The 26,274-nt window shown below is 39.2% G+C and overlaps 1 protein-coding gene across 1 annotated transcript; it reads left to right on the top strand.

The window, feature by feature from the left end:
- Window positions 1-2,618: 2,618 nt before the first annotated feature.
- On the top strand, window positions 2,619-21,029 carry CLEC2A (C-type lectin domain family 2 member A). Its single transcript, XM_030322219.1, is given in 7 exon segments — window positions 2,619-2,673; window positions 4,978-5,022; window positions 5,025-5,066; window positions 12,809-12,883; window positions 16,790-16,959; window positions 18,866-18,969; window positions 20,921-21,029. Coding segments are annotated over 7 exon segments (600 nt in total).
- Window positions 21,030-26,274: the final 5,245 nt, after the last annotated feature.

The following is a 26,274-nucleotide window of genomic DNA, read 5'->3' as shown; positions in this document are numbered from 1 at the left end:
GTTGCTAAGCCACATAAGCTGGTGTGTCTAAGCCTATGGGTACGATGGTGGTCGTGTTCATAACTGATTCAACAGCACGCCTCAGGGGAACAGATTGGAGGGTAAAGAAAAGGCAGTGAAAGATTCCTCTACGCCTCTGAACTTCAACTACATCTGCCTACAAGAGATAAGACATGAAGCATGGAGTGAGCATTGGGTGTTCCACTCAGCCTCCAGTGGTATGTTAACGCATTTAGAATTTGGAGAGAAGGCCACGGGAGAGGTGTTCAGAGATTAATTAGGGTTTCTGACTTTGCATCACCATCAAAGACCAAATCCCCTGAAAGTGAATTTATACTGAGCCATGTACAATTTTTCATGGTTTCCTAGATCTTTATTCAGATTACTGAGCTGAAGAATTGTATCACACGGATTTGCTGTCGCTGAAACCACGGAAGAAATCGGGCTTTGGGATGTGGGTCGTGGTGAGCAAAACATGAATATTTAGAGAGCAGAATGTGAGGGAAGATGCCCTTGTGACTTGAAGAAATCATGGAAATCTATCTTTCACAAATCTATGGGATTTAGAGCCCAGATCATATGTATTTTTTAAAGTTTATTTTTGAAAGACAGTGCAAGGGTGGGGGGGAGGGGCAGGAGAGAGGGAGAGAGAATCCCAAGCAGACTCCTAACTGTGAACACAGAGCCCACCATGGGGCTTGAACCCATGAAACCATGAGATTGTGACCTGAGCTCAAACTGAGAGATGCTTAACTCACTGAGCCACCCAGGTGCCCCTAGATCCCAGATCATATTTAAATAGGAATCTGAGGGGCAGAGGGAGAGGGTCAACATTCTAGTTTTGATTATAAATCTGTGCACATCTTACTATTTTAGTCTATGTTTTCTTTCCTTTTACATTTACAAACGCAATGAGTGATGAAATATTCTCAGAAGAAATTTTCTCAAATTTTTCTTAAACAAATGAGCAAATGAAAGCTTAGATTATTTGTAGGTTCTGTTAAACTACTCAATTGCCTCTGTCAGGCTCGGAGGAGAAAAAGAAACAGTAATTGCAAAGCAAAATGTGAGGTGCTTTAATATATGTGTGTGCAAGGCTGAAAGGGAGCATGTACGGGGAGAAAAGTTGTTCAAGTTCACTGAATGTCTACCATGTCCTTTCTGTGTCCAGTATACTTTATGCCATCTCATTTAATAGCCTTCCAAGCAAAATGAGGAAAGTATGTGTTTCCACAAGACCTATAAAGGAAGCCAATGAAGGGAGTTCATGTAACTTTCCAGTAGTCAAAACAACTAGCAAATTCTGGACCCAAGATTAGAATCAGGTCTTCATGATGCCAAAAATGGCTCTTTCCAAAAGTCCAGAAGGCATGGACCAACCATGCTGAAGGTATTCAAGCCTCCAGCGTGATTAAATAAAACTGAGGGTATGTCTGCTAGGGTCTGTAGATAAGCTTCTCAGTCTTACAGGAATGAACACAGGAATGGCTCTGCACAGAGAGCTGAGACAGGCACACATTTTGGTTGTCATAATTGGGCAAATTTATATAACAAATCCAGAGAAACATACTGACTCTAACCAGTAAGTGGATCAGTGCTCCAACCAGTGAATGACTTCAAGGTATAAATTTTTAAAAACATAATACAGCTTCATACACAAAATCTTCGAGGAATATATAGTTCTATTTTAGTTCATACATATGCTATAATTCATAAGTAGGTTTTAAAGTGATACACGTACCAGAATATGTGTGTGTGTGTGTGTGTGTGTGTGTGTGTGTGTGTCTATGGATGGATGGATGGGTAGATAGAAATAGATGATAGATAGATAGATAGATAGATAGATAGATAATGGATAGATAGATAATAGATGGATAGATAATGGATAGATAGATAGATAGAAATAGATGATAAATGATAAAGAAAAAGAAAGAAAGAAAGAAAGAAAGAAAGAAAGAAAGAAAGAAAGAGAAAGAAAGAAAGAAAGAAAGAAAGATAAATGCCAGGCATAATGCCAGGCAATGATTATTGTAAGCATTCTCCATGTATAACCTCATTTGATCACTGTAACATTCCTACAGGTAAGTAGAATTTTGCTCTCAATTTTACAGAAGGGAGAGCTGAGCATCGGAGTTTAAATAGCTTTCTAAATGTCACACAAGTAACTGCATTTGAACCCATATAGACTGAATAATGTGTGTGTGTAGGTAATTACTATTAATGATTTGGCTTTCTATAAAGATGAGAAATGAGATAATTCCAAGAAAGAAATATAGAGTGCTATAAGGCGATGGATATTATTTTCCATGTGTTCCACTCAATATGCCACATAGGATATTTTTATTCTTTAAGGACAAAAATATTTTACCAATTTCATGACACTCCTTTGCTTATTATGGATGAGTCAACTACCCACTTATCCCAATGAATCTATTTTTATCTCTGGTCTGAACTGGTTTGACAGTTTACTCATACCACTTCTCCTTGGTTCAAATGAGCATTGCCAATTTTTCCACTACAGTTGGACGTAAAAGCCTGCTGATTCTTTTTCTTTGTTAGCGATGTATGGAGGTAGCCTTCTAGTTCTCTCCTGTTGATCTGGATCAATCACAGACGCCATGATCACCCCAGAGCTGCGTGATGCGAGGCATGGTAACCGGATATGCAGGAAAAGTAAGTTTCCTTGGGTGACGGAGAATGAAGGGAAAATCAATAAAAAACAAAATATAGGACAGTCTAAAAATGCCGAACTCTTTCCTAAGGGAGGAAAACTACTCAAGTTTATGAGGTAGAGGAAGCAGCTCTGTAAAGTAATGCAAGATTGGGGAGAATGTGTAGAGTTTTGTATCTGTAAGAAAATGAGCATAAGCTTGTGAGAATGAAAATATTTGGGGTGAATTTTATGGTGTGTGCATTATACGCCAATAAAAAGGGTTTTTTTCAAATGTACTCTTACAACAGAGAAAAGTTATTTGCCACAGTTTTGCCCAATCCTGTAACGGAGATTGCATTCACTCTCTCAACTAGCACAGACCACGGATGGATTGAAGTAGCTGATGTCTTGCTAAAGTGAGTGAAGATATTTCTAAATGTTTCTGCTTGGGTCAGGTGGATTTTCAGAATCGTTCAGTGTCCAGTGTCTTTATTGTTTCCCCAACATCATCTGGATAAAAGTTGAGAAAATCTGGAAGATGGCTTGAAGATACTTATTAGGGCTGAAAAGGGCTTTTGAAGTGTAAGGATTGACTGAGCCTAAAAATTATGCTAATTTTAACTGGATTGAAATGCAAACAGGCAAACTAACAAATGACAATGAGCCACAATGAAACGAAACAAAACGCCACCATTCACGACAATTGATAGGGTTTCTGTTAGACAACATGAGTGAACCGTTTTTGCCAAATTACATGACCGGAATAGGAAACCTTTCAAAACTTCATGAAAAAGACAGTGAAGAGAAACAAATCATTTCTGCAGTTTACCGGTATGAATTCCGATAGCAGCTATCCAGCGAGTCTCTTAATAAACAAACCTAGTAATCTTAAAAGTGGAGGAGACTTCAGTAGTCACTTAATAAAACTTCTCACTTCGTGTGACATTTCTAGCTACAACATTTCTAGCAGAAATTTCTACGCCAGAATACTTGTAGTGATAACATCTCTATCTTGCAAAGTGGTCTGTTTCAATTCTGAGCAATTTTAATTAGAAGTGTCTTTAGCAAACGCAATGTGTTATTCACTTAAAGGCAGGTCAAAGGCTAAGTTTTATTTTGTTTTTTACCACAATAAAATAAATTCAGTCTTGTCTTTTCAGCATGGCCTTTGAGCACTCATCACGCACACTCGGGAGGCCTGGGTGATTTCTTGAGCACCAGAAAATGTAATAATTGTCCGAAGGCCAGAAGGAAGGAAGCAAAAGCAGAAATCCAAAACTTGCCTTGAACATATTTTCTTTTTTGTAGCCTCTGTACACGCTGCTGTATCTCCCAAATGCAAGCCCTGAGCCTTATCACTCTTAGCATTCGTGCACACTCATGCACACACACAACGCTCACATGTATAAACTAGCCTTAGACCTCCAAAGGGCTTTCTAGCAGTCCCTTATGTTGATTTCCCAAATCTCTGTCTTTCCCTTACCTCCGAACTTTCCTCAGTTATTTTTTTGAGGGTGAAAGCAGATACCTGCGGATTGCCATGGTCTCTCCACTAAGGAATTTGTTCAAGAACGGATTGCTAATAGAAGGACTGATTTTTCTTATCAGATAGAATTTGTGTCCTTGTGACACTGAATAATTCTCTTTGATATCGTTGAAAACTAACACAACTGGGGCGCCTGGGTGGCTCAGCCAGTTAATCGTCAGATTAACTTGATTTCGGCTCAGGTCATGTCTCACGGTTCCTGAGTTGGAGCTCCGAGTTGGGCTCTGCACTGACCCTGTGGAGTCTGCTTGGGATTCCCCACCCGCCCTCTCTCTCAAAATAAATTTAATAAAAAAGAGAGAAAGAAAAATAGTGGGACACGTGGATGGCTTAGCTGGTCAAGCGTCCGACTTCGGCTCAGGTCATGATCTCAAGGTTAGTGAGTTTCAGGTCACTGTGCTGACAACCCAGAGCCTGGAACTTGCTTCAGATTCTGCGTCTCCCTCTCTCTCTGCCCCTCCCCCGCTCACACTTTGTCTCTCTCTCTCTCTCTCTCTCTCTCTCTCTCTCTCAAAAATAAGCATTAAAAAAGAAAAATAGCACAACAATAAATGTAAGTGATAAGTAGAAAGTTTAGGGGCATGGTATACAGAGGAGTCCCAGAAAGAGTGAAGTATAAAGGGACGGGGTTATTTTTAGCAGTAGCAGAAGAAAAAGTATCATAACAGAAGAAACCTATGCTCCTCAAATTGGAAAAAGCATGCACAGTGATGAGCAGAAAGATTAAAAGGATGTTTTTGGTAATTTGATAACTGCTGCTGAATTGCAAAACATCAAGTACAAAGAGGAAATCTTGGAAGCCTTCAAAGAGAAGGAAAACACACAAACCAGATGAACCCTAAGAAACCGAAAATCCTCCTCTGGATGGTAAGTTTCTCATCAGCGACAGCAGCTGCGTAAAGAGAATAGTGCAACTTCTTCACGTGCATAAAGGGGTTTTCATTCAGGTTTTTCACCCAGTCTAGCAGATGTTTGAGCAAATTTGCAGATGTAAAAATTTTAAAATGATTGCGATGCGTCTCCCGAAATGAATTCACAGGAAACAAAATCAAGAAAAAATACAAAAAGAAGTAGGGGCACAAGAACAATTAAAAAGCCAGAGGACCGAAAATACTAAGTACAAATAAGTGATTTTTTTATAGTACTGCAATGACCTCGGATGAAATCATTAATCTCTCTGAGCATCAGTGTCTGCATTTATAAAATAAGGATAATTCATCTTGTCTCACGGACGTTGTTATGAGGAATGAGTCAGGTTTTCCGTGAAGAGTATCTAGTTCATTGCCCGATAAGTGTTCAGTGCTTAGGAAAAGGTAACTCTGCGTATATATACACACTTATGCATATCTGGCCTTACACACAGATGGATGAAGCAATACACTGAAATCTTAAGCACTCTCCCATGCTACCTTCATATCCCTGATTATCTTCTAGTTAGTGATCTTTAACATAGATATGGCACATGTAGAAGGGATGCTCTCCCAATGGCCATGTGAAGCTAACAAAAAGACTGTTAATATGTAATTGGCTAGACTCTGAATTCAGAGAAAACATACATTGAAACATAATTCATTGTTAACATGAATTAACAGCCGAAGTTTTGTTTTCCCTCATTCTTGCATGTCCGTACCTGGACGAGATTTCTGCAGTTTGCTGTCCTCATCTTCTTCCAGTAACCTCACCAGAATCCTTCATATCTTAACTCTTTCCATCGTGCAGCAATAGGAATCCTTCTCCTCTTTACCCTCGTTAAACAGATCTGTGACCATACAAAGCTGACTGATTTATTTGGCCAAATGTATTACATTTTATTTATTTATTTTTTTGTAACACTGATGTCCAGCGATCTAAAATTCAGAATCATTTTGAAAATTCTGTCAGTGTTTGCTTCCTATATTTTGGATATCTGGTGTCTGGAATGTATATGTTTATAATTTGGTTAGATTGCGTTTTATTTTTTATTTTTTAAATGTTTATTTATTTTTGAGACAGAGAGAGACAGAGCATGAACGGGGGAGGGTCAGAGAGAGAGGGGACACAGAATCTGAAGCAGGCTCCAGGCTCTGAGCTGTCAGCACAGAGCCCGACGCGGGGCTCGAACTCACAGACCGTGAGATCATGACCTGAGCCGAAGTCGGAAGCTCAACCGACTAAGCCACCCAGGCACCCCTAGATTGCGTTTTAAAATGGTACCCTTGCAGGCTAGCCAGGAACCTTATTATATTAATTCCTCTATTTCCTCTCCTCACAAACCCCATGGATTGGGATTATAATGTAAAAAGATGGCCTTCTCCAAGTACTGCTTTTTTCATAGCCTTTAAGGTTGAATTCTGGACCAGAGAAGATTTTCTGTGAGGTAGAAACAGAAAGGGGCTGCCGACAGTAGTCTGTTGTGTTTATAACTCACAGTCTTGCACTCCAAGGTCATGATGTCTCCTCAAATTAAAACATTGGCCTTCAGGGGCGCCTGGGTGGCTCGATCGGTTGAGCATCCGACTTCGGCTCAGGTCATGATCTCACAGTCCGTGAGTTCGAGCCCCGCGTCGGGCTCTGTGCTGACAGCTCAGAGCCTGGAGCCTGTTTTGGATTCTGTGTCTCCCTCTCTCTCTCTGCTCCTCCCCTTTTCATGCTCTGTCTCTCTCTGTCTCAAAAATAAATAATGTAAAAAAAAGTTAAAAAAAAAATTGGCCTTCAGTCATGATACTATATGAGGTCACTGATGCCTGGAGAACATGTAAAGTAGCTGGGGACCTGAAAAAGGTAACCCCTCTAAAACGCAATAACTCCTAGAATATTCCAAGAAGAAAAATCGAAGAGTTATTATGAGAATTAAAACATAATAAAAACACTCAACAAGATTAGGAAAACCAAGTGGAAATATTAAGCATGGAAATATATTTGAAATAAAGGACATTTTGTAGAGTTGATCAGTAGAATTGATGCCATTAAGAATGAATTAGTCTAAAACACAGTAGAAAAGAAAACAAAATGGAAAATACAAAAGAAAAGCTGAGCGATATGAAATGCAAGTAGAAATGCCAACTCAAGAGAGTAAGAGAAGGAGGATCTGAGAAGGAGAGAGAGATGGAGAGAGAGAGACACACATAGAGAGAGAGAGAGAGAGATGAAATGGAGGATAAATTAAAGAAAGCCAAACACAGAATTATGGGGTGCCTGGATGGCTCAGTTGGTTAAGCATCCATTCGGCTCAGGTCATGATCTCACTGTTTGTAGGTTTGAGCCCCACGTCGGGCTCTGTGCTAACAACTCAGAGCCTAGAGCCTCCTTCAGATTCTGTGTCTCCCTCTCTCTCTGTTCTTCCCCTACTTTCACTGCCTCTGTCTCTCAAAAACATGAATAAAGGTAGGGGCGCCTGGGTGGCGCAGTCGGTTAAGCGTCCGACTTCAGCCAGGTCACGATCTCGCGGCCCTTGAGTTCGAGCCCCGCGTCAGGCTCTGGGCTGATGGCTCGGAGCCTGGAGCCTGTTTCCGATTCTGTGTCTCCCTCTCTCTCTGCCCCTCCCCCGTTCATGCTCTGTCTCTCTCTGTCCCAAAAATAAATAAAAAACGTTGAAAAAAAACAAAATTTAAAAAAAAAATTAAAAAAAAAATGAATAAAGGTTAAAAAATAACAAAAAAGAGAGAGCCAAACACAAAATTAAAATTGGCATTAGGGGGTGCCTGGATGGCTCAGGCAGTTAAGCATCTGACTCTTGATTTCAGCTCAGGTCATGATCTTACAGTTCGTGGGTTCAAGCCCAGAGTCAGACTCTACACAGACAGCACCGAGCTGCCTGAGATTCTCTCTCTCCCTCCCTCTCTACCCCATCCCCTGCTCTCTCTATCTCTCTCTCACAAATAAATAAACATTTAAAAACCATAAATATGAAAATTTAATGAAATATTTTGAAAACGATTCATCAGTTGTTACAGGTTGAATTCTGCCCCCCACAAACTCATAGGTTGGCGTCCAAACCCCCAGTATCTCAGACTGTGATCTCATTTGGAGATCGAGTCTTTATTAAATTAAAATGAAGTCAGTGGGGGTGGACCCCAACCCATTATGACTGATGTCCTTATTCAAAGGGGAAATTTGGAGATAGACTCACATACAGGGATAATGCCCTATCAACATAGTGATAACTATAAGCCAAAAAAAAAAGCCTAGAACAGATCCTTTCCTTACAGCCCCCACAAAGAACCAACCCCACCAACACCTTAGTTTCAGACTTCCAGCCTCCAGAAATGTGACACAATAAATATCTGTTGTTTAAGCCACCCAGTCTGTGGTGCCTCATTAGGGCAGTCCTAACAAAGTGAAATACCCATGCATTTATCAACTTAGATAACAGAGGATCAATAGATTTGGGGGAGAGATAAAATGCCAAAACGAAACGTGAAAAAAGAAATAATTAAAGTAAATGTGGAAAGGGCACCTGTGTACCTGGGTTGAGCAACCAACTCTTAAATTCGGCTCAGGTCGTGGTCTCACGGTGCGTGAGATGAGCCCCGCTTCCAGCCCTCGCTGGCAGCACGGAGCCTGCTTGGGATTTTCTCTCTCTGTCTCTGCTCATCCTCCACTTGTGCTCTTTCTCTCTCTTTCTCTCAGAAATAAATAAATAAGCAGTTTTTTAAAAAGACACCTTTCCCCTTTTACTGTGATCATGAAACTGAAGGAAACCAGAATGCGTATCCCCAAATATGTCTCTTTGACATAAATATTCTGCACCGAAAGCAATCAGGAAGCAATGAACACGGAAGAAACTCACCCTACTCCACCTTTTCCACCTAAAGATATAAATTCTCCTTTCACTACACCAATTCTTATTAGCCCCTGGAAAGCAAACCGTACTCCATTAGCTTCCCACAGAGCGCCACCTTTGGAAGAAGACTAAACCTGCTTTTCCTTCTGCTGTTACTTCTCTCCAAAAGTATTGTTCTTTGTGGAAGATGCTAAGTAGGCTGGCTTTCTAAAATCCCTTGGATTTCCTCTTCGTTTTGGCTTCTCCCATGTGATGGGTCAGTACCTTGTTTTTCCCGTATTAATCTTTTTGTTGAAAAGCCCAGCCGAGGGGTGCCTGGGTGGCTCAGTGGGTGAAACCTCCGAGCCTGGAGCCTGCTTCCGATTCTGTGTCCCCTTCTCTCTCCGCCCCGCCCCCACGTGTGCTCTGGCTCTCTCTGGCTCTCAAAAATAAATAAATGTAAAAAAAAAAATTTTTTTAATAAAAAATAAATAAATAGCTTTCATTCTTTTTATGCCACTGTTTTCCAGAGTGGCTGTGCCAGCTTGCATTCCCGCCAACCCCGTAAGAGGGGTCCCCTTCCTCTGCATCCTCGCCAACACCTGCGGTTTCCTGTGTGATTCATTTTAGCACGTTCTGACAGAGTGAGGTGATATCTCATTGCAGTTTTGATTTGCATTCCCCTGGGGATCATTGATGTTGAGCATCTTTTCATGTGTCCGTTTGCCATCTGGACGTCTTCTTTGGGAAAATGTCTATTCATGTCTTCTGCCCATTTTTAAAATGGATTATTAGGGGTTTTTTTGGGGGGGGGAGGTTGAGTTATATAAGTTCTTTATATATTTTGGAAGCATTTAGTCTACTTACATTCAAAATAATTGTTGATAGATATGTATTTATTGCCATTTTATTACTTGTTTTGTAATTGTTTCTAGAGATTTTTTCTGATCCTTTCTTGTCTTTGTCACTTTTGGTCTCTCCTTTGCATTTAAAGAGTCCGCTTTAGTATTTCTTGCAGGGCTGGCTTGTGGTCATGAACTCCTTTAGTTTTTGTGTATCTGGGAAATCCTTATCTCTCCTATTCCAAATGATAGCCTTGCTGGATAGAGTATTCTTGGCTGCAGATTTTTCCTAGTCAGCATGTGGAACGTATCATGCCCTTCCTTTCTGGCTTCCAAGTTTCTCCTGGAGAGATCTGAATCTAGCCTTAAGGTTCTTCCCTTGTAAGTTAAGGACTTCTTTTGTCTTGGTGCTTTTAAGATTTTTTCTTTGCACTGTATTTTGCAAGTTTAATTACAATGGGCTTTGTTGTTGGCCTGCTTTTGTTAATTTTGATGGGATTTCTCTGTGCCTCCTAGATCTGGATGTCTGTTTCCTTCCCCAGATTAAGGAAGTTTTTAGCTGTTATCTCTTCAAATAAGTTTTATGCCATCTGTTCTTTCTTCTCTGGGACTCCTATAATACAATGACATTACTTTTGATGGAGTCACTGAGTTCTCTAAGCCTATTCTCATTTTCCATAATTCTCTTTCCTCGCTATTGTTCAACTTGGTTATTTTCCATTATTTGTCTTCTAGGTCACTAATTCAGTCCTCTGCTTCTTCCAGCCTGCTGTTCATTGAATCAAGCCTGTGTCCAATCTTGCGTATTGCACTCTTCATCTCTGATACTTTTTTGACTCTTTGATTTCTGTGGCAAGGGTCCCACTGATGTCTTCCTTTTTTTTTTCTTCTCAAATCCAGTTGAATATTGTTATAGTTGTTGCTTTAAATTCTGTAACAAGCATGTTACTTATATCTGTTTCACTTAGATGTCTGGCAGTGGCCTTACCTTGTTCTTTCATTTGGCATTTTGTCTAAGTCTCTGCTTTCTTCTTTGTGTTCGAAAAGCCAGTCATGTCTCCTGCTCCTCAAAGTAGTGGCTTTATGAAGAAGGAGTCATGTAATGTTCAGGGCCTGATGCTTCAGGGAGGATCCCTGGTTTGTGCCGCATGTGCTCTGCTGTTGTGTTTGCAGGGACTCTCCTTGCCTACTGTGGGCAGTGTTTGGTCGCTGGCCTGATGTGGTGAGTTTTAACTATGTGTGCTCTGGTCTGCTGTGAAATGAGACCTGTCACCACCCGCACCAGAACGGAGGCCCTGCAGAACTCTCTGGTCAGGAGGTGTGGTCTGGGCAGGCATTTGTGCTGATCCTCTATAGGAGGGGACCAGTGCCCTGGACTGATGCAAGCATGACTAGGAAGGGCAGTCCTGCCAGAGTTCAGGGGTGTGGGACTTGATGTAAATAAGTCAGGTGGACAACGTTGGCATTGCATTGTTTCTTGCAGATGGCTCTGTCTTTATGCTGAGGGGCTGGGGGCATGGGGAGGGGCACACACCAGCATCTTTGTTCCTATGAATGTTGACTCTCAGTAATGAGTTCTGAGAAGTGTAAATAATCTCCCCTTTGTGTGCCCCCGCATTCTTGCAATCACAGTTTCAACATTGTCTTCCTCCAGATTGTCTGCCTGCCTTGTCTCCAGGAGCAGCGCAGTGCCCTCAAGGCTCTATTCCCGCCAAGCCTCTCGACTTTTAAAAACCCAGGCTTTAAGCCCCAATGGTTGCAAGAACTGATGAAATTCAGCCCCTCTCATTTTCCAAGCCAGTGTCTTTGGGGAGATGTTCTCCTTGTGCATTCTCCTGTGTGTTCCCCTCTCTCTCCCTCCCTTTCCTGCGACCAGTACTCCCTCCCCTCCATAGCACCCTCCATCTATTTCTCCCTTAAAACATGTCTTCCCACCTTCTTCAATGTGGCCTCTTCTCTCCCTTTACTCGTGGAGTTTGTTTTGTCATTCTTCAGGTCAACTTCTAAGGTATTTAGGACAATTTGACAGTTTTCTTTTTTGAACTTTTTTTTTTTTAACGTTTATTTATTTTTGAGACAGAGACAGACAGAGCATGAACGGGGGAGGGTCAGAGAGAGGGAGACACAGAATCTGAAACAGGCTCCAGACTCTGAGCTGTCAGCACAGAGCCCGACGCGGGGCTTGAACTCACCGACCGTGAGATCATGACCTGAGCCAAAGTCGGCCACTTAACCGACTGAGCCACCCAGGCGCCCCTAATTTGACAGTTTTCTAGTTGTGCTTGTGAAATGAGAGGAGCCTGTGGCTCTCCCACTTCTGCCACCGTCTTCCTGACTCCCCAAATCCTTTTTCCTGATATTTAAATGCATGTGAGTGAAAAACATTCTTTCCAGATTGTTTCTACATTTGCTAAGTAAGTGTCAGAGAAGATCACTAGTAAAAGTATTACTGTTTGTTTTAATCTCTTAACATTTCCATGAATGCCAAATCGCCTCTCTAATTCATTCTGCTCACCACAAATTACTGCTTTTATCTTGACATTTCCTTGCTTAAATGCATTAAATTTCTCCCTACTGCTTACAGAATAAATAAAAACTTTATCTTAATTTTTCTACTGTCATATGATCCTATGACTGTCCTTTCTCTCCTATCTTTGATTTTGTTGATTTATGTTGTCTTTTATAGTCACTTGTCTGATCATAGCCCTTTTGTTGAACCTTGGACTTTCTTGATTACCATCCACCATTCACACTATTTCTACCTTTTGAAATAACCTTGCATTTCCTCCCTCCTTCCACCAAGTCTAAGTGATCTCTCCACTGCTGATGCCCCATCTGAACGGCTACAGCGGTCATTGGCACTTCTCTTCTTTGCACTTTATAAGGTCATTGTATCCTTTATTACTTAAGATGTAGATGCTTTTAATGAGAGTTTTTAAATTGATTATCATAAAGAGGGATAAATAATAAATATTCAGGCTAGGTTTCTCTGGACATTTTACAATAGACATTTATTTGTTTTGCAGTTCACAAATTGAAAAAAGGCTGGATGGGGCACCTTTGTATGTATCTCTCGCTCATACTGACCATTGCCATACTAGGTGAGTAGCTTAGCTCATAAATTGTCTATGCTTCTCCATGCACGGTAGGGCCAAACATATCTCAGACTCAATCTTGGATTTCTCAGTCCTGGAGTAATAAAAAGGTCTTGTAGAGACAAGCCCTCAGATTCCTACCCGGTTTGGCAGGTTTTAACCACATTCCTTGCCTTTCTCAAAAATGCTCCTGGGGCACCTGGGTGGTTCAGTTAGCTAAGCATTCCGACTCTTGGTTTGGGCTCGGGTCATGATCTCATGGTCATGAGACTGAGCCCCACACCAGGCTCGGCTTTGACAGCCTGGAGCCTGTTTGGGATTCTCTCTTTCCATCTCTCTCTCTCTCCCCCTCCCCTCCTCTCAAATAAAGAACTTAAAAAAAATACTGTTGGGTCTTTTCTTCGTGCTATCCATTCTGATTAGGAGAGGTGATATTCCATTGTGGTTTTGATTTACATTTCCCTGATGATTAGTGATGTTGAGCATTTTGTCACACATGTCAGTTAGCCATCTGCACATCTTCCCTGGAAAAAAATGTCTATTTAGGTCCCCTGTTTATTTTTAAATTGGATTATTTGGCTTTTTTGGTGTTATGAGTTATTCCTATATTTTGGATATTAACTCCTTATTGGATATATCATTTGTAAGTGAATAATAAGAAGACGTGGCATATATACATAGTGGGATATTATTCAGCCATAAAAAGAATGAAATCTCCCCATGATGATGACAAGGATGGACTTAGAGGGTATTATGAGAAGTGAAGGAGGCCAGAGAAAGACAAATACCGTATTATTTCACTTATATGCAGAATCTAAAAAATAAAATAAGCAAACAAAAACAGACACAGACTCAAAAAATACAGAGAACAGCCTAGTGGTTGCTTGACCCGAATGGAGGGGAGTTCGAGGAATGAGCAAAATACGTGAAGGGTATTAAGAGGTACAGACTTCTTAGTTATAAAATAAATAATCATGCAGATTAAAAGTACAGCATAGGGAATATAGTGAAGAATATCATAATAACTTGGAAGGTGACCAATGATAACTGCATTTTTCACACTGAGCATTTTCTAATGTATAAAACTGTCAGATCACTATGTTGTACACCTGAAACTAATATATGACTATACCTTAGCTAAAAAAGTGAATTAAAAAAATTAAAATAGGGTCACCTGGCTGGCTCAGTCAATAGAGCATGGGACTCTTAATCTCAGGGTTATGAATTTGAGCTCCATGTTGGGTGTAGAGATCACTTAAGAAAAAACAAAAAAAACTAAATATTCTAAATGTCACAATACTAGTCATCTTAATCTCAAAATACAGTCATCGTCTTGAATTATAGTTCTTAGTCTTTTTTTTTTTTATAACGTTTTATTTATTTTTGAGAGCATGAACGGGGGAGGGGCAGAGAGAGAGGGAGACACAGAATTGGAAGCAGGCTCCAGGCTCTGAGGCCATCAGCCCAGAGCCCCAGCGTGGGCTCGAACTCACGGACCACGAGATCCTGACCTGAGCCGAAGTCGGACGCCCAACCGACTGAGCCACCCAGGCGCCCCTAGTTCTTAGTCTTTGAGTAAGATAATTATAAATTCTCAAATGACCACCAGATACAACACCAATAGTCATGTTCTTTTCCCATGTTTGTTGTTTTTTATTTGTTTAAAATTTACATTCCAAATTAGTTAGCATATAGTGCAACCGTGATTTCAGGATTAGAGATTCCTCAGTGGCCCCCTACCCATTTAGCCCATCCCCCTCCCACACCCCTCCAGCAGCCCTCAGTTTGTTCTCCAGATTTATGAGTCTCTCTGTTTTGTCCCCCTCCCTGTTTTTATATTACTTTCGTTTCCCTTCCTTATGTTCACCTGATTTGTCTCTTAAAGTCCTCATAATAGTCCTGTTTGTTTAATTGAGAGTACTTTGTGCAAGTTAAAGACGCAATTTAGTGACACCTGGGTGGCTCAGTCAGATGAACGTCTGACTTGTGGTTTCTGCTCAGGTCATGATCTCACGGTTTCATGAGTTGAGCCTCGGCATTGGGTTCTGCACTGACATTGCGGACCCTGCTTGGGATCCTCTCTCTTCCTCTCTCTCTGCCCCTTCCCCACTCATTCTTTCTCTCTCTCAAATTTTTTGTTTAAAAAAGAACCAATATTACATACACTATGCTTATTATTTTTATTTAATTCTCACAAGCCAATGACATAAGTATAATTATGAAATCCGTTTACAGGCACAGAATAGGAAGCCAGAGTGAATAAGCTGCCTCTCACAAATGACAAATTCCAGAGCCAGAATGGAGAGTCTTGTCTGTCTGGTTCTAATTCCTGATATTTTAACCACCAGGCAATATTGTCTTTATAACTTCAGTATTTCTTTGCTCTGATTTCTTTTGGATCAAGATTAAGTATGTTACTAACAGTTGTTTAGGAAATATTTATGATTTAAAGAAAAATGTCATAATGGCACAAGTGATTTGTTGCAAGATTTCTCTGTTGGAGCAGCTTTGTGAAAATGAAGATTTTCACAATTTCTTCTGGACACTGTTGGTTCTTTTTGTGAAAATAAGTCAAAGGTAGACTTTTAAATTCCTGAGCAGTGACTTAATAGTCTCAGGACTTGATTTTCCATTGTATGCTTTGCTTAATACAGCACTTAATTTAGGACTTAAGTTAAAGTAACACTAGCACCCTGGGGCATCTCGTTGGCTCAGTTTGTTGGGCATTCAACTCTTGATTTTGTCTGAGGTCATGATCCCAGGGTCATGGGATCAAGCCCTGCATTGGACTCTGCTGATTGTGGGGCCTGCTTAAGTTTCCTCTCCTCTCATCCCTCTGTCCCTCTCCCCTGCTCACACTTTCTCTCTCTCTAAAATAAAAACATAAAAAAACCAGTAACACTTAGCACTCTTTATTCTTGTTTTCTTTGTCATTCACAAGAGTACTGATTTTCTTTTTTTGTATAGCTTTCTGTCACTATTAGAGTCCTGGGAGTGCAACGTTACTGGTATTTATTTATCTGACAGTTAATATATTTATAGAGAAGTGTTTCTATAAGAAGTCTTTACATTCATTCATTAATTATTTAAAAAAAATTAAAACACAATATATTTCATTACCTATCTGTGGTAGCCTGAATCTGCCTCTAAGTATTACAAAAAAAAAAAAAAAAAAAAAAAAAAAAATTCATGGCAAAGTGAGGAGAGAAGGCTTTGGATTTGGCCTGACATTTAAACATTTACTTGGTTCTTTGCCAGTTACATTAACTTATTCAACCATTTGGAGGGCAGGGACTTTATCCTTTACTGATTACTCATCACTTACCTAAAACCTTGAAACATAAAATTCTCAAAACATTCTGTACAGAAATAAATTCACCATTATTCCAGCTTCTTTGGCACTGAATATTGGTGAAGGAGAAAAAAATTTTACTAACTCATATTTCAGTGATTTGTTGTCATTTATGGTGAGTTTTACTTCCCTGTCTTGGATGTCCTTTTATGTCTAGGACCATTCATTTCTGTAAGGAAAGACAAGCCTTCCTTTATTACCCTGGTCCGTGAGACCGAAATGGTATTCATGTCTCTAGGTCTCTGTCGAGTGCTAAATTTTATGCATTATTTTGGGAGGACGTCAATATAGACTATGAGAGGCTGGTAGTTCTGTTTTCAGAGCAGAAGCCAGGGAAATCAGATGAACTATGGACTGCTCAATCCTTGAATGGTTTTCTTTACAGACAGCAAGGACTGAATTCATCCATCATTCCATGAGTGAATTTAATTTTAGAGACTGCAAACTGTGGGGGTAAAAGTGAAACTGATTCATCAGAATGAATAGAAACTCTCTTTAACTTATTTTTTGATTCTTTTTCTTTCTTCTTTCTTCTTTCTTTCTTTCTTTCTTTTTTGTAGCAACAAAACTTTCAAAGTGTTCCCGAACTATGGCATGTGAGGATGAATGGATTGGATTAAGAAAAAAGTGTTTCTATTTTTCCAGTGATACCAAAAATTGGACAGCCAGCAAAAGATTCTGCAGTTCACAGGGATCAGAACTTGCTCATATTGATACACGAGAGGATATGGTAAGAAAAGGAGAAATTTCTCAATCGTTTCAGTGCTTAAGTGTTACTAAGAGAGAATTAAAATGATAAAAGTGAATACTCTATGATGATATACACCAGACAGTGTTCTAAGCACTATAACTATAAAAACTCATGTGATCTTCAATCCTGGTCTATGAAGTAAATATGTAAGTGCCCCTATTTTAAAGATGAAGAAAGTGAGGCACAGAGATGTTGTGTAACATAACCTTTGTCACAGAGCCATAACTTGGTGAACTGGGATTTGAACCCACACAAATTAGCTAGTCATGCTAGGTCCTTAATCACAATGCATATTGTTTATATAGCTAAGTGTCTTTATTTAATGTTTTTAGATTATTAAATAGATTGTTTTAATACTTTTACATTTTGATTCTGCCGAGAATAGCCTGGAAAAATTAAAACAAATAAAAAGATATGGCTCTTGGAGTTGAGGATAAGGATCTGAAGGAAATAGCACAATTTGAAGGAAATGAGACAATGAATAGAAGTGAAAGAGGGCAAAGGAAGGGAAACTTGGGCTGCACGAGCACTGAGTGAGGGAAAGGGTTGTTTATAAAGAAAGTTGACTAATGGGTTTGTGGTCCAATACCAAGGAGCCAAGAGAAGAGAAACTAAATCCATCACTCAATATATTTTGTTGCAATAAATCATATTCATCCAGAAGTTAGTCTGATTTCTGATTATATGAGAAAGCATACAATAGCAATAATATTCTTATTCTGGTATCTACTCAAAGGACAGTTGACCCTTGAACAACACAGGTTTGAACTATACAGGGTCCACTTACATCAAATTATTTGCAGTCATTATAGTAGGGCACTGAAAGTGTATTTTCTCTTCCTTAATGATTTTTAAAAAACAGTTCCTTTCTTTAGTTTGTTATTAAAAAAATTACATAATATATATAGCATACAGAAATGTGCAGTTGTTTCCATTAGCAGCAAGACTTTCTGTCAAAGGTAGGCCATTAGCAGTTAAGTTTGGGGGAATCAAGAGTTATACTTGGGGGTGCCTAGGTGGCTCAGTCAGTTGAGCAACAGTCTCTTGATTTCAGCTCAGGTCAGGATCCCAGGGTCATGAGATCAGCCATGCATTGGGCTCTGTGCTGAACATAAGAGCCTGCTTAAGATTCTCTCTCTTTCTCTCTCTCCCCTCTGGCCCTTCCCTGCTCATGCTCTATCTCTAAAATTAAACAAATAAATACATAAATACGTAAATTGAAAAAAGGTTACACTTGGATTCTCAAGTGCATGGTGCCGTTGTTCAAGGATCAACTGTAGTTTATGACTGAGTTTTCCCATTTTACAGTACTTACACTCTCCATTAAACTCTTTCCCCCTGAAATCCCCTCCTCTGGTTTTTGAGAAAGGACCTGTGGACAAAACAAAATAGAAGCATTAGTTCTCTGTCACCCTTACAGAACATTCTGTGCCGGTTTCCTACAGAAAGTGCTCACCTCCCAATTTTGTTATCCAAACAGACATAACATCATATCAGTTTATGGGCTTTGTCATTCACTCTGGAGCTAAAACGTACTGGTGGTCTATGCGTTCAAACTTGAAAGAAAGGAATTAAAATATGTTTTCCTCCTCAATAATGAGAAATAGAAATCACCCCTAAAGATACCCAAGAGAGTGTAGATCAGAGGATTTCAATGACTTTGTGGAAGCACTCTATTGCTTACAACATATAGGAAGTACAGAGCAAAGTGAAAATCTTGCTGATAAAACTAACCTCAATATCCCTACCTGTTGCTATAAAAGCAGGAGGGCATGTAGATTAGGAGTCCAATCATGAAAGATGGGATAGTGGGGGTGAGAAGCATGTTCAGCAATATGCTCGAAAATATTCAGCAGCAGATAATGCCCTGACTTTTTGGTGAAAGGATTTTTTGAGGAAGCATGCAGGAACTTCTATGCACTGGATCGGATTGAACAGAAAACAAGGAGAGTCTTGGAAGTGGACCAATGGCACCATATTCAATCCTTGGTGAGTTCCAATTTAGTAGGAAAGGTTTTATGGGGTGTTGTATACAAATTTAGATCATTTTAAGTTGTATTATTACAAAGAAATCTTTCTATCTGTTACGTGCAACTGCCTTCATTAGTGTCCACCCTGTACATGTGCCCTTTCACATTGAAACATACCTTACAGCAATCCATATCTCTTCCGCCTTGTTAAATGACACACAGTGAGGGGAGCCTGGTGGCTCATCAGCTAACATCCAACTTTGGCTCGGGTCATGATCTCATGGTTTGTGGTTTGAGCCTCCCGTTGGGCTCTGTGCTGACAGGTCAGAGCTGGGAGCCTGATAAGGATTCTGTGTCTCCTTCTCTCTCTGGTCCTCCCCTGCTCATTTTCTATCTCTTTCTATCTGAAAAATAATAACATTAAAAAGTAAATAAATAGGGCGCCTGGGTGCGCAGTCGGTAGCATCCGACTTCAGCCAGGTCATCTCGCGGTCCGTGAGCTTGAGCCCGCGTCGGGCTCTGGGCTGATGGCTCGCAGCCTGGAGCCTGTTTCCGGTTCTGTGTCTCCCTCTCTCTCTGCCCCTCCCCCGTTCATGCTCTGTCTCTCTCTGTCCCAGAAAAAATGAATAAACGTTGAAAAAAAAAAAAATTAAAAAAAAAAAAAAGTAAATAAATAATGACACAGTGAATTTTTTTGTTATTTTATTTTATTTTATTTTACTTGTATTGCCAGAGTCTTGCTAATAAACACTTCTCTTGATAATGCAAATTCATCTCATTTGCAAATTCTATTTTTTTTTTTAACGTTTATTTTTGAGACAGAGACAGGGCATGAACGGGGGAGGGGCAGAAAGAGGGGAGACACAGAATCTAAAACAGACTCCAGGCTCTGAGCTGTCAGCGCAGAGCCCGACGCGGGGCTTGAACTCACGAACCGTGAGATCATGACCTGCGCTGAAGCCGGATGCTCAACCGACTGAGCCACCCAGGCGCCCCAGCTCGTTTGCAAATTCTAAACCAAACCACAGGTATTACTTGCACCTTTTGAGAACTAATTGTATTTATACAAGATCTCTTTGTTTAAAGAATTAGTGATCACATAGTTGTCTTTACCTTTCCATATGCCCATCAAACAATATTATTTAGTGGGTAACCATTATTGAGTGAATGTTGCTTTCTTACTTATGTACTATTGCCCCTGGAAACAAGGGCTGTGTGACTCTTCTCTTGTAGCCATGTACTCCTGCCTTAGCATTTCATTAAGTTCTAGATAAACAATGGAATGAATATAAATACTAAAATAGTGAGACGTGACAAATTACACTTACTACAGAAAATGGAAAAATCGATCATCAGCAGAGCAAATTAATAGAAACGATTGCAATTAGTCTCTTTGGGTTCTATCTCAGTATGTATCAAACGCATCAAATGAATATAAAACTTATTCCTTACCTTCAAAAAGGAACATCAGCTAAAAATATGCCAAGAAAATACTTTAAGAAAAAGACTCTAGAGATCTTTGGATTTAGCAAACACAGTCTCTCCTGATAGATGGATAGAAATAGACATAGATAGATAAATGCAGATAGATATAGATATGGATATAGATATAGATATATATGATATAGATATAGATATATAGATGATATAGATACAGATAGATAAATGTAGGTAGATATAGACTTATATCTACATCTATGGCTTATCCATGTCTATCTATCTATGTGTATCTGCCTTTCTACTTATTATCTTAAATAAGGTTATACTTTATACTAATAATCATAATAATTAAGTATCTACCTTCAGTCTTCTATTCCTTTAATGTAGCAGATATTTTGTATAGCATATAGTGATGGGTGAGTACGGAGCTGAATGTTTTGTATAAATGTTCCGGATCACTTGAATCTTAATTTGATTTTTGATTACAGCTGTCAGTGGTTCCCAAACTAATTGTAATTATTCCTTTTCAGGTTGGAAATTAGTGGGAATGGATCCTTTGCATTTCTGAATGCTGACGGAGTCCGTAGTTCTAGGGGATTTATTGATATCAAGTGGATTTGCAGCAAACCTAAGTTTTAATAGAGCAAAGAACTGAAAAATGACTGTGGTACATCTAATGGCTATACCGTGGATTAGGAGATTATAGGGAATGCATTGCAAAGCAGAACACTGCTTTCTGGCCATGCTGAAAACAGCTTATCTAGTTAATGTATACCCAGGGGGGACACTACACTTTTCTCATCTAGTTAATGTATATCTAGGGGTTAAGTCCTGCATATGCTCATAAATTCTTTAGACCGTGGTATCACACGGAATATTTTATCCTATCTTAGCTTGTTTTCTGCACATTTTTGATATGTTCGTTCTGGCACGTAGCCCACTGATGTATTGCACATTGTTTCCCTGAATGCATGCTTAATAAATATGGGAGCTTGAGAGCAGCTCCGGGAGACTTCCCTTTGTCTTCCTGTCACCTCTTTTGATTTGCATGGAGTCTTGAGTAATCCTTTCTGCCATCTTCCGTTTTGCTGGACGAAGCCAAAACCCAAACCCACAAATGACTATCACACTTCAGAGTTAAAGGAAAGGCCTAGATAGGCAACATTTACTTCTCACTTGTTATGCTATTGAATACAGAATTTTGTGGGGCGCCTGGGTGGCTCAGTCTGTTAAGCATCTGACTTTGGTTCAGGTCATGATCTCAGTGTTCATGAGTTTGAGTTCCGTGTTGGGCACTGCTGACAGATCAGATTCTGGAGCCTGCTTCAGATTGTGTCTCCCTCTCTCTCTGCCCCTCCACTGCTCATGCTCTGTCTCTCTCTGTCTCTCTCAAATATAAATAAACATTAAAAAAAAGAATTTCAGAATCTTGAAAATATTAAACAAAGACACTAAAACCTGTTGAATAAATGAACCTCATCGATTCAAGATGCATAGCTTCCCATGACAAGCCAGGAAGCTTCTACTAAAGAGAACCAAATATAATAATCACAAACAAAGCGATAACCTGTACCTAAAATGATGGTTATAAGCAACTTTAAAAAGATTGATATCAGTAGGCCAGCCAGTATTTACACAGCTTAAAAGATAGACAAATACATGTGCTCTATCTGTGTAAATATTACAAAATATTGACAATGGTAACTCTGGTTTAAAGAAATGTTACAAGAGAAACACCCATGAAAAGACACTTACTTCAATAATATCCTGAAAATAAGGAAAGACCCACCAAGAAGGAGCCTAGTTCTATCAATATGAATCACTGATAAATGATCAGAATTATGCATTAAATTATAAAGCTTTCTCAAAGTAATCTACAGATTGAATGCAATCTCCATCAGAATACAGTGGCATTTTTCATAGAACCAGAACAAAGAATCTTATTTGTATGGAATCATAAGAGACCCCAAATAGCCAAAGCAATCTTGAGAAAGAAGAACAAAGCTGGAGGAGGCATACTCCCTGACTTCGAACTACACTGCCAACCTGCAGTAATCCGAACAGAGAAGTTCTGGCACAAAAACACATGGATGAGTGGAATCGAATAGACAGCGCCCAAAACAAAGCCATGCTTCTATGGCCAATTAATCTAGGACCAAGGAGATAAGAATGTACAATGGGGAAAAGACAAGTCTTTCAACAGATGATGTTGTAACGGCTGGACAAGCTACATGCCAAAGAATGAACTGGACAACTAGCTTACACTATAATCAAAAATAAATTCAAAATGAATTAAAGACTTACCGGGGCGCCTGGGTGGCTCAGTCGGTTAAGCGTCCGACTTCGGCTCAGGTCATGATCTCACAGTCCGTGAGTTCGAGCCCCGCGTCGGGCTCTGTGCTGACAGCTCAGAGCCTGGAGCCTGTTTCAGATTCTGTGTCTCCCTCTCTCTCTGCCCCTCCCTCGTTCATGCTCTGTCTCTCTCTGTCTCAAAATAAATAAACATTAAAAAAAATTAAAAAAAAAAGACTTACCTATAATACCTCAAACCATAGAACTTAGAAGAAAACATAGGCAGAAAGCTCTTTGACATTGGAATTTTTTTTTTTTGGGGCCAGTCTCCTCAAGCAGAGGCAAGAAAAAGCCAAAATAAACAAATGACATTACTCAAACTAAATAGCTTTTGCAGAGTGAAGAAAACCATCAATGAAATGCAAAGACAAATTACTGAGTGAGAGACCTTTGGAAACCATACATCTTGTAGGGTTAATATCCAAAAAACATAAAGAACTTCTACAACGTAATATAAAAATGATTAAAAAATGGACCGAATAGACATTTTCCAAAGACACTCAGATGGCCAGCTGGCACATGAAAAGTTGCTCAATATCACTCATCATCAGGAAAATGCAAATCAAAACCACAATGAGATAGCATCTCACACCTGTCAGATTGGCTATGATCAAAAAGAAAAACTAACAACGTAAGAATTATGTTGACAAGGATGTAGAGAAAAGAGAATCCTTGTACACTGTTGGTGGAAGGTAAATTGGTGCAGCCACTATGGAAGACAACATGGAGATCCCCCCCATATTAAAAATACAACTACCATATGACTCATCAATTCCACTTTGGGGTATTTTCTGGAAAAAAAACCCACAATTCAAAGAGATATACGTACCCCTATATTCATTGCAGTATTTACTGTAGCCAAGATATGGAAGGAACTTAAGTGTCCATTGATAGATGAATTAATAAAGGTGTGAGATATATATATATATATGTATATATATATGGAATATATATACATATATATATATATATATGGAATATATACATAATATGTATATATTATGGAATATATATATGGAATATATATACATATATAGTATATATATACATATATATGTATATATGCATATATATGTATATTCCATATATATACAATATATGTATATATATATTGAATATATATGGATATATATATATATACATATATGTATATATATATGGACTATTACTCCATATATATATATATATGGAATATTACTCACCACATAAAAGAATGAAATCCTGCCGTTTGTGACATGAGTAGACCAGGAGGGTATTATGCTCAGTGAAATAACATGACAGAGAAGACATACACCACAACGAGTTCACTTATATATGGAACAAAAAACATTTTTTTTGTTGTGTCTGCAAAACAGAAACAGACTTATAGATACAGGAAACAAACTGTTGGCTGCTAGATGGGGGAGATATGGGGGGGCAGGTGAGATAGGCGAAGGAGATTAAGAGGTACAAACTTTCAGTTATAAAATAATAAGTTAGGGGATGTAGTGTACAACATAGGAAATAGAGTCAATAATATTGCAAGAACTCTGCATGGTGACAGATAGTAACTAGACTCATGGGGATCACTTTGTAATGTTCAAAAATATTAAGTCACTATGATATACACCTGAAACTAATATGATATTGCATGGCAATTATATTTCAATTTAAAAATTACAAAGCTTAGACAATAGAATATAAACTAGAAAAATGACATCAAAAGTGAGCAAACAATCCAAGGGATATAGGTGTGCTGTTTCAAAGGGACACATGCACCCCCATGTTTATAGCAGCACTATCAACAATAGCCAAAGTGTGGAAAGAGCCCAAATGTCCATCGATGGATGAATGGAGTAAGAGAATGTGGTATATATATACAATGGAGGATTACTCAGCCGTCAAAAAGAATGGCATCTTGCCATTTGCAACTACATGGATGGAACTGGAGGGTATTATGCTAAGTGAAATTAGTCAGTCAGAGAAAGACAAATATCATATGACTTCACTCATATGAGGACTTTAAGACACAGAACAGATGAACATAAGGGAAGGGAAGCAAAAATAATATAAAATCAGGGAGGGGGACAAAACAGAAGAGACTCATAAATATGGAGAATAAAGAGGGTTACGGGAGGGGTTGTGGGAAGGGGTGATGGGCTAAATGGGTAAGGGGCACTAAGGAATCTCTTCCTGAAATGATTGTTGCACTACATGCTAACTAATTTAGATGTAAATTTAAAAAATAAATAAATAAAATAAAATAAATTTTTTAAAGTGACCAAACAATAAGTTATTAAAAAAAAGAATCAGTTTCCCAAGTAAGGCAAGGAAACGGGATGGGCTTAGGACATATTCCTGAGTGAGGTCATAAAATTCAAATTCTGCAGGGCATTTGAAAAACTATATCAGGACCACCTATGTTATATTAGCTTGAGTTTAAATTCTTGCCTACGTAACTAGGAACTACTATGAGTAACTAGGTAACTATAAATGACTCATAATCTATGAGTGCAAGAAAGAATGTGAATGTAGGCAAAAGATAAACTGTTAGAGTAGAGAGGCTGGGAGAAAAAGAGTATCTACATTACAAACACATTACAAGCCTACAGACAAGTTCTCCTCCCACATCTTTAACTGAGGAATACTTCTTCAGTTAGATACAGTTGGAACTTTCTGATAAATTAAAAGGAGGGGCGCCGGGGTGGCTCAGCTGGTTAAGAGTCCGACTCTTGGTTTCAGCTCAGGTCATGATCTCACGGTTCCTGGATTTAAGCCCAGCATCAGGCTCTGTGCTGACAGTGCATAGTCAGCTTGGTATCTATCCTCTGTCTCCCTGTCTCTCTCTACCCCTCCCTGCTCTCCCTCTCTTTCTCGCAAAAATAAATAAATAAACATTTAAAGGGAGATTTAAGTGTGAGTCTACTAGTCAATGTTGACCCCAGTACCATGGGAATACAAATGATTTGGCAAATATCAGCATGTTTTCAAGTATGTTGTCACCAAGAAAAGTGGGAAATAATGAATTTTGGGATGCCATTGTGTATTAAAATTGGATGTATTAAATTCTGGCTCAGTCTAAGTTCCAGTTTCCTTGATTCATAATACAGGTTTTATTTTTAGTGTTGGTTCTTGGTTACAAATTAATTTTGTAAATTGCTTAGCAAATTAGCCTAAGCCATCTCCTTTTTTTAATTTTGATTCACAGTTATTAGGGTATAAATTCTCCATGGCTTATAATTTACTATAGGCATCTTGGAGGAGTTAAGTAACTAACTACCTCACTTACCTGGTGGACACAAACTGTTGCATTTATTTTGAAATACAAATGTGTTTTATTTTTCACTTTTTATTTGTTTTTATTTTTATTTTTTATTTATTTATTTTTTTTGAGCGAGAGAAAGAGAGCACAAGCAGGGGAGAGGGACAGAGGGAGAGGGAGAGAGAGAGAGAGAATCTTAAGCAGGTTCCCTGATGTCAGGGTGGAGCCCCATGCAGGGTGGGGCTCGAACTCGGGAACTGTGAGATCATGACCTGAGATGAAATCAAGACT

Source organism: Lynx canadensis, chromosome B4 (assembly GCF_007474595.2).
Source record: "Lynx canadensis isolate LIC74 chromosome B4, mLynCan4.pri.v2, whole genome shotgun sequence".
Classification (NCBI taxonomy): domain Eukaryota; kingdom Metazoa; phylum Chordata; class Mammalia; order Carnivora; family Felidae; genus Lynx; species Lynx canadensis.
This window is presented reverse-complemented; position numbering and strand designations above follow the sequence as displayed.